This window comes from Drosophila persimilis, unplaced genomic scaffold (genome assembly GCF_003286085.1).
Source record: "Drosophila persimilis strain 14011-0111.01,24,50 unplaced genomic scaffold, DperRS2 tig00000002-arrow-pilon, whole genome shotgun sequence".
Taxonomy (NCBI): domain Eukaryota; kingdom Metazoa; phylum Arthropoda; class Insecta; order Diptera; family Drosophilidae; genus Drosophila; species Drosophila persimilis.
The window spans coordinates 10,630,017-10,639,514 of NW_020825289.1; the positions used below are offsets into that span (position 1 = coordinate 10,630,017).

A 9,498-nucleotide genomic window follows, 5' to 3' on the forward strand; every position below is an offset into this window, starting at 1 on the left:
CTTTCTCGTCCGCGGAGCGGAGGACAATAAAAGCTCCGTCCTTCGGCCACCTTTTCACAGTCTGTGGCAGTCAGATCCCGAGTTGTGTGCACGTCTGGAAAAACATAAATGAAACACAAAATCCCAAAGTGCAGTCAGGAAAAGTGTACTTTCTATTGTAATTAGAGTGAAATCGGAGTAACCAAAAGGTTCAAGAAGTTGGAAGTGTTTAACGAATAAATTGATCAGAATGTCTATTTGGATGTAGGCTTCTGGGCAGGTGAGTGCATTCAATCCAAAACACCATCACCATCACCATCCCCACCCTCAGCCGAAGGCTTTGACATGTGTTTTTCGATTTTTCATTGCCTGGCGAGGAGTCAGTGCCAGTCGGACATAAAGAATCGAGAAAGCGAGTGTCCGTCTACCGCAATATGAGTGAAGACAGAATAAGGCAATAAAGTGGCAATGACCAAGCCCCAGAGCTGTTTACACAATTAGGTATCAGCTTTCCAGAGCGAAGGCAGAGAGAGAGACTACATGCCACGGCCACAATGGATGTGGATGTGGATGTGGATGTGTATGGGCCTCGTCGCGTTGCCTTCTCCCACAGAGTCTCCGCGTATTGCGCCGCATTCATTTCAATGAGTCCCGTCCCGTATGCTGATGTCGCTGTCGATGGCGATGATGATGCCATTGTTGGCCATGTCCTGGCTGGGTCCGGCACTCCATCATCGTCGTGTTTTGCTTCTGTGGGAGCAGTGGTATAGGCATTGATATCGATGTCCCTATTCCCACCCTCTATCCTCTATCCCCTATCCCCGATCCCCTATCCCCCATCCCCCATCCCCTATCCCTGTTCCACACCCATCCCTTTGACACTTGTTCGTGTGTTTGCTTACGTGGTCGCACCGCCCCGTCCCCCCTCATTCTTTGCCAGTAATTGCGGTTCGAGTGTCGGCGGGAGCAGCCAATTAATATCCAATTTGCGTAATTGTTTTGCCTTCCATTCATTGATGGGTGTTCGGCGACAATCCCCTTTTGATGGAACCCCAAAATTCAGGAGCATAAAAAACAGAACTTAAATATTCATTCCATTTCCATTTCGCGGCAAACGTTTCCCAATAATGGCCAACAGAAAAAGAGCGCTCACTTTCCTTTTGATTTTATGACCAGACCTGGGCGTGGGGGCAGGGTAATGCTGATGCTGATGGCATCCAATCCAATAACCACAAAGAAAGGAAAGCGATTTGCATCTTCTGCATATAGCAGATACAGTTCCACAGTTGCACAGTTCCTCAGGCGATGCTTTTAGCCCGCAGAAGTGGCCAGAATAGCAGCAAAGGGCTTTGCTGTGCTGCGCTTTGGATTGAACAGGCGGGGGAGCGACCTCGGACGCGTCAAAAACAGTCATATCCTCCTCCTATTGTTCGGGCCACACGATGGCTAAAGTTGAAATGCATTTATTTATGCTTTGTATTTGACATGGCTTGCAGCGTGGAGCCTGGAGCCTGGAGCGGTGTCTGCGGGAGGGAGCTCACATGAAATGGCAATATAGAATTCAGTTGTCTTTTGTTGTTTTTTGTTTTGTAAAATGCAAGTACTATCTGGGTCAGAGGTGGCTATTTATAGCGATCGAGTCACTATGGTCCAGGCACGGTACTCGTACTACATATTTGATGAATTCTCACGGCCAATATGTAATGTCTTTGTTTGCGACAGCTACGAGAAAAAACAATTTACTGCAGGAAGCCGTCCTTTCCTGCCCACGTGGCCAGCGTGGGACAGGACAGTTGTGGGGGCGGAGAGGGGGCAGTAAAACTAGACAGTAAATCTAGGGCCAACTCCCGTCCTGCTCTTTGCTCTTTGCTGTGAAATTAATGAGAATGTCAGATAGATTGTTCTGCCATGGCTGCGAGTCAAAAGTCTCGATTAAAGATTAAGCATTCCCCTTTGCTATATATTGCCCCTTTTGCCATTTACCCTTCCTCCCACTTCCAATTCCACTTCCACTGCACTCCCATTCTATGCGAAACTCATGCGTTTGCCTGACTTTCCGGCATTCATTAAGAATTCATAATCAATGGCTCTGTTGGCTGCCAAGACGTTGCGGGTGGTGTGCATTATAAATGCATGCATCTACCTCTCCTATGGTTGCCAACTGTTGCTCCAAGGACACGCCAACGACATCGGACTGTCACCGCGGCAGAGTATTTCGGTTGTGGTACGGCACACTCGTCCGAGACCCCGCACTCACCAAACTAATCCAGCGGATTCTGAGCCACTGAACCTGAACGCAAGCTACTCCATAGAAAGGGGTTTTTCAGTAAAATGAAGGTACATGCGAAGGAAAGTACATATGTATGTACAGCAGCGAATATGCTCTCCTGCATGGGTGGGTGGGGGGCGGGAAGGATGTTGAAGACTCGATGGCGGATGATTGCCATTGTTCGGGCCTCGCATCGCGTTCCATCCCATCGCATGGCAGCTGCTTATGAATATACAAGCTGGGGATTTGCATGCATCCAATCAGGGAACTGAGCGGGGATCCATACCGCCGTGGATTGTGGGCCTTCTTCTCTTCTGCTTGGCCGAACCTGCTTGCCGAGTCAACAGCAATTGGAAGTTTATTGTCTGCAAATATGCAAGGATAAATGTTTGCGGAATTAACAAGCAAAGAGTGGGAGTGCGCACACAGGGGAAAACCCTCTTCTCAGTGGAGAATCTATCAAAAGATGATTATGTAGTACCGGTACTCAAATAGACGAAACACTTGCCACACTTATGGCCGCCGTAATTGGGATTCACATTCACCCACACAAAGTGCGTCATCCTGCATCATCTGGGTCCCGTCCCCTAAGGAAATGAGTTTTCTCGCCGTGCAGCAGCCAATAAGCATAATAATAGTTTCTACACACACACACTCGTAATTACGAGTACCCCGTAGGTGGTTCTCCCGGTCCCTCCAATATGCGTAGGTGTTGGGTGGAGACCTCCTCTCGACTCAGGTCCTTGGCGCTGCATTTGAATCTGGGTGCTGTGTAATCTGCATAATAATGAGAACAGTCTGCCAGGACAGACAGCTGTTTGAGTGGGCGGAGATCCAAACTTGCAACAACTTGTCGCTTTCTAGTGCTCGTGGAAACTATAAACAGCTCAAGTGTGAGGAGGGGGCGCGCTTTAAATTGGTCAAACAGCCACAGTCAGGTCTCATTAAGTCGGAAATGGGTGCAGCAACAGGCTTCGTTCTATCAACTCTTACGCAAATGTAGCTATTTTTGATTAATTAGATCTGTATCTACATATCTTGCAACGACACATCATAATCCGAATTTTATTTAAATTAAGTTTTTAACATCCAATTTGACAAAGTTTCAAACAATCAGAAAGATGAATTATAGCGATTCACATTTCAAGGAAGTAATTTATATAATTTCAGAATAGTAAACATCAGCGTACATACATTTATGTAAATATGGGCATTTCAATGATGTTGAACTGGACAGTGATCCCGGAAACATTTGACGTCAAAAGTCGAAATAAACCGCATTGCCAATAGGCCTAATTTACAATTTACAATAGGCCTTAATTAGATAGAGGACATGGGTTAATTAAAAATTAAACATACACCATTAGCCGAAATTGGCCCATTTTTCTGAGATTTTTTTAGATAGAGAAATATGTTAGAGAGATTCTCTTATAAGACTGATTTAAATGAATTTTCACATCAAAGTTAATCAAATTATGCGTCAATTGGTTAAATAAACGTTGTGAGTTGCTGCTGCGACCGTAGTTGTACATTTATACCCTATGGCTCTCAGTATGGCTCTCCTCCGGCAGACGACAGAGTGCGTGCGAGATAGACAGAAAATCAGGTCGAAAATTGATTTGTTACTTTTGGCTATACAAATCCAATCTGATTCGGCAATCTGGTAGATATGGTGCGTTCTTAATTTTCTCGTATCTTTAAAATTGTGGAATCCACCGATCTTCATACTTTGTGGGGGCGGAAGGGGGCTGGGCGAAGTTTTAAAATACACCTGTACCAGTGATATATAGCAGAAGTCTGGATACAAACTATCGTTACTATAGCTCTTATTATCACTGAGCACTAGGCACTCATAGGGACAGACAGGCGGACGGACGGACAGATGGACAGACAGACATGGCTCTATCCACTCGGTTATTGATGCTGATCAAGAATATATACTTTGAAGGTAGGAAACGCCTCCTTCTGGGCGTTACACAACGCAAATCTAAAATACCCCTATACTCATTTTGAGTATCGGGTGTAATAATCGCTACATAATTAAATTATAATGTGTTTTTATTGAATTTTAATTTGTTGGGAATGCCACACACAAATAAATATTTAAAGGCATGAACATATATGTATATTGTTTGTGATGCTTTCGGATTGTAATTCCGTCCGCTCTGTCTTTGTGTGTCGGTAATAATCCGATTGTCTCTGATTGCCTGCATGTGTATTTTTGCCGTGTGGGTGTTTTGGTTTGGGGCTTCCGAGTATTGTCCTCCGACTCGTGCAGTTTTAGTGAAATCATAATTAAATTTGTTATCATTAAATTACAGCTGACTGGACTCGATTGGATTCGATTCGAGCTGGGCGTTCGGGTAAGTGGAAAATAATCAGAGGCATTAATTAAGCTGCAGTAATTTATTTAAAACAAAGCCCGTGCATGTAAGCAGGCCAGCGAATAAAGCCAGACACACAAAATCCATATTCAAACATCCATATTGTTCACTCCACTCCACTAGACTCCACTGAAAAGCCACCATGTAAATGCATTGATATCCGTGTAATTTCTATCCATTCACTCTCTATAATATTTGAAATTGTATCCTGTACCTATCTGTTTCTGTATCTGTATCTGTATCTATATCTGTTTCTGTTTATATATCTTCCTCTCTACTTATCTTGTTCTACGTCCTGTATCTTCCGTAATTCTTTCGTTCAATGTCGTGAGATCAGAAGACAAGGTCCAATGCTAATATCCCTAGAAAGCACATCAACGGAAAGTACAGCTGCTAGAGAGAATTGAAGGAGGATCCACCGATACACGTCGATACATACCTACCTACCTACATATATACTCGTATACGTCTCGAGTGGGGGAGACTCAGAGCCATGGCGCCATTTAAGCTGAAGTTCCGCATGGGCAGCTCCCGGAGCACATCGCAAGAGCACGACCCGGACCCGCAGGTGAACGAGGCCCTCTTGGGCAACCAGCAGCATCAGCAGCAGCAGCATCAGCAACAACAAGAGCTGCTCCAGCAACACGTGGTGGAGGCCAGCAGCAGCTCCAGCCTAGACCTGGCCGACTGCAATGGCCTGGGTCCGATGAGCAGCGAGCGAAAGCTCCTGTTGCCCCAGAATAAGGCCCTGAACCTGAACAGCAACAGTATGCGTAAGTACCCGTATTAGGAATGGGGACTGTAGAGATACGTATTTAGATAAAAACAAAAGATACTAGTATTGGAAGTGAAACCCTCTATAAATTAGCCAGCATGAACCTTCTAGTGTACCTTCGAGCATGCACTAAAGCATTTTCCTAACTCTGCATTCTAATGCACCATCCTCCTCCTCTGGATTTAAATATTCCTTTTCGAATTCGTGGTTGCATGCTCATCATTGGATCTCTTGCAGGTTACCTCAACCAGAGCCGCACGCCATGCATCAACGAGTCGCTGACGGACACTGACGCCGACATTTTGCCCACCACCCCACCGCCTTCCTACGAGCATGTGCTAGAGGAGGACACGCGCTTGTCCCAGCATCAGCGACAGGTATCCCTGGACAGCGCCGCCACGCCCAACCAGAACAGTCGCAGGAGCTCGGTGAACAGCTCGCGGCACAGTGCGGCCCATCTCAGCGCCGCCTTGGAGGAGCAGCTGGAGGGGGGGAACAGCAGCAGCAGCACCAGTAGCAGCCTGTGCAACGATCCGGACTGCCAGCAGAACCAGCAGAATCTCAACCAGAACTACTCGCATTGTGGCGGCAGCAACATCAGCAACAGCAACAACAACAACAACAACAACGAGGGGGATCCGATCGCCGAGGGAGTGTTCGAGCTGGAGCAGCAGAGCGACACGGAATTCGACTGCCCGGAGGACGACCTCAACACGATTAGCGTGAGCGAGTTTCTGCTGGAAACGGAAATGGCGGCATCCTCCCGGTGCCCGGAGAAGCTCTACGCCGGCGAGGAGGATGGGGATGATGCAGATGGCCAGTGCACGGACGACCAGTGTGCCCAGTGCAGCGAGGAGCGTGGAGCGCAGGGGGAGGAAGGGGCTCTCGACGGGGACGAGGCCAGCACCAGCAGTCAGGCAGCAGCATTCTATGACCCTCTTCTGAACCGCGGCAGCTACAACTACAACGAGGGTGAGGCCAAATACCATCATGCATAAATCACTTATCTACCCCTTACCCCCTAACCACTGTATCGCAGGTGGCAATTCAAATTCAAGGCCCGTCTCCAGCAATAGCCAGCAGTGCCAGGAAGCCTGCTGTGTCGGCTCCGCCTCTGGTTCGGTGGCTTCCCGTTCCCGCAGCGGACGTCGCCAGCAGCAACTTCAGCAGCAGCATCAGCAACCCAATTGCCACACCAATCTTCTCACACCGGAAATGATGAGCAACAAGACGAGCAAGGAGATATACAAGGATCTAGCCAAGCAATGGGGCATCACATGCAAAATGTCCGAGAGCTGTCGGTGCATGGACTGCCAGAGTAATTATTTCGACTGCGATTACGATGATGTGAGTAGAAGTATCCATCCCCCCATCGCCATCCCAATTCAACTGAGAATTCGCCCGATTTCTTCCAGAACGAGCACCATAAGACAGACGGCGGCTTGGGCGCCGGCACCCCCATGTTCATCAGCGAGGTAATGCACGGCTCTGGATGCACCATTTTGTAGAGCGAGACCCGGAACCCAGTCCCTCTGGTGGGCTATAGATTTGCTGAACAGATGTCCCATTGTCTTATAGAATTAGTAAAACATTAGTCGAAACGAAGCTTCACAAGCTTGTACGAGTATGTGTAAAACGTTATAATACTCCTCCTATTCTGTACACCCGTACAGAGACCCCGTTGGGAAAGAGAAGGAGCAGCTTCACTTAATTTGCACTGAATGTTTGCACACTTTTTTGCCATACAAGTGCACTGATATGTATATGTTTGTTATTCTAGAGTATCAAGTAAAGTAATTCATAGAATGGAATGCCAATTGGCCAGCCAGCGCAAGCGAAAGGGCCTTAAAAAGGTCAATTGGGAATGGAATGTCCCTAAGAAAAGAAAGCGGCGATAAGTACATATATTTTTGGTGTCGAGTGTAGGACTTATAGATATGTAAGCAAAGCCAAAATTTTGGGCAACATTTTGCAAACGAATCGAATCAAATCGAATCGAAGACGAACTAATTATAATATAGGCATTAACCCACCTTGAAGATGAAAATATGAATATCCCTGAGTGTGTTCTTTCCTTTAGGGTTCTTATATCCCTCGAATGAAACGATTGTGGAAGGCCTTGGCACTCGGCTCTCACTACTGCGGTAAAACTCGAGCTTATCGTACCGAAATTCCCCAAAACTTTGCTTTATCTGTAGGGTTTATATGTATTTTTGTACATGCATAGAAAACTAGAAGAATTACTCTGAACATGATCCAACAATAAGGTGTAGTTGGCCGGCATTCCAGTGCCCTTGAAAATGTATACTCGTATTCGTAGCTCTATCTGGGCTTATCCCCCACCCAACCCCTTGGATTCCGCGAATTGCTAATTACTAACGAAAATGAACAGCAGCCAAGCGATAGATTAAGCTAGTCGGCACTTTTGTGCTCTGTGGCGGGGATACTGATGCTCTGATCCGATCTCCTGAAAGTCTATGCGAAACTAAGTTAACTTCATCGACACGATACGACGACACGATATGAAACGGCACAACGTTAATTATTTATGTATTAATCCAAACGATCTGATAAACGTAATCTGAAGGTAAAATAGTACTCGTATTGTCCCAATCTAGAATCTTTGAATGATCAATATATAGTATGATACGTGTTTAATCTTACGCTACAAATAGTGTTCCGCGATGAAGGGGGTTTCATTCGTAAACGAAGCAGATAAAAGCCAAAATTGGTAGAAGAAATGAAACAAAGATAACAAATAGTAAAGGTACCATAATCGATAGTAAAAGCAAAAACTGACTAAGTCTGTTAGCTATTAGAGAGTGTTAGAGTATTAAATGGTTATGAATATTAAACAAACCAAACTAAAACTAAAAAACTACAGAAATGTTGAAAAAATACATCATATATTCCAATTAAATTTGTAATTAAATCACACAAGAAGCAAACCAAACGAACCGAACTGGCCTGGTCAATGTTAGTTCAATTAAAAAAGGATCGTAGGAATTGTAACAATTGTATTTCGGATGTTACGCTTGAGCTTTGGTACTCGTACGACAAGGAAATCATAGGAAGCATAGCATACATAATACAGAATATATGTATATTAAACACCCAAGATTCTTGTTGTATTACTCAAGTCCTCATCGCCATGATCCTAAAGAGGGGACGCACATGGGATAAAAGAGCAGGTGCAGCAGCTGTATATACTGACCTGTCCGAATATTCCTCCCTCGTTGCCACAAAGATGCTGATAGTCCTTACTGGGGTCCGCCTCCCAGATCTGGCAATCGGTGGCAGGTGGTCCTTCCTTATATACATACGAGCCCTGAATATTGGTGAAGTCAAAGTGGCAGGTAAGGAAGTGACAATGCCCTTTGGGCAGGTCGTCACTGCATTCTGTGGCCACAGCGACCCCACAGCCCACACGCGAAACGCGATCGCTGACAATGGTACTGAAGTGACCGGCAGTTATGTCTCTGCTGCCATCAAAGTTTGATATGAGCGACTCGGGATCCTTCACATCTAGGTGCTCATCAAACATCCGATCGAAAGCCAACCTTAGTACATCGGACATGCTGCGGCGGTCCATTGTGGAGCCCACAACACCCAGCGCCTCGCCTGCCATCGGAAACCGCTGGGTGGCCCGGCATTCGGAGTGCTTGAACGACACCGTGGAGGCGTGGCTGCGGGCCATGTAGCCCAGCTCCAGATCCCAGATAAGCTCTCGCATTCGCTTGGCAGCAGGGAAGATTTTATTGCTGCGTGTCTCCAGGAAACCGCTGGCCAACCTGTCTCGATAGGAGTTAAGCTGCTTCAGAATGATCGCATGAAACTTCTTGGTGTCCGGAATGGTGCCCTTGTAAGCAGCAACGGGCGGAAGCTCTGCATCCAGGCGGCACATGAAGTGTTGCCTGTTGGCCGCAAGGCAGAAATGGGTATCATTATGGCAATAGTTGTAGGCGGACCCCTGCGGTAGGAGTGGGATCATCACCATGGCAATGGCAAGGCCCACATGCAGAAGTAGGACCATCCTTCATCAACGATTTAATTTACTGGAAATTTATAGTGAAAAAAAAAAACAATCAAAC

General features: G+C 46.3%; 2 protein-coding genes across 2 annotated transcripts; one reads left to right on the forward strand and one right to left on the reverse strand.

The window, feature by feature from the left end:
- The first annotated feature begins 95 nt into the window (after positions 1-95).
- LOC6590424 (protein kinase 4) lies at positions 96-8,525 on the forward strand. The gene is made up of 6 exons (XM_002016560.2): positions 96-259; positions 4,570-4,611; positions 4,970-5,405; positions 5,645-6,379; positions 6,447-6,754; positions 6,823-8,525. The coding sequence occupies exons 3-6, from the start codon at positions 5,126-5,128 to the stop codon at positions 6,913-6,915; spliced, it is 1,416 nt and encodes a 471-aa protein (XP_002016596.1). The 5' UTR covers positions 96-259; positions 4,570-4,611; positions 4,970-5,125; the 3' UTR covers positions 6,916-8,525.
- Positions 8,513-9,460, reverse strand: LOC6590425 (venom allergen 3). Its single transcript, XM_002016561.2, has 2 exons — positions 8,622-9,460; positions 8,513-8,564 (listed from the first exon to the last, which is right to left on the reverse strand). The coding sequence occupies exons 1-2, from the start codon at positions 9,438-9,440 to the stop codon at positions 8,514-8,516; spliced, it is 870 nt and encodes a 289-aa protein (XP_002016597.1). The 5' UTR covers positions 9,441-9,460; the 3' UTR covers position 8,513.
- Positions 9,461-9,498: the final 38 nt, after the last annotated feature.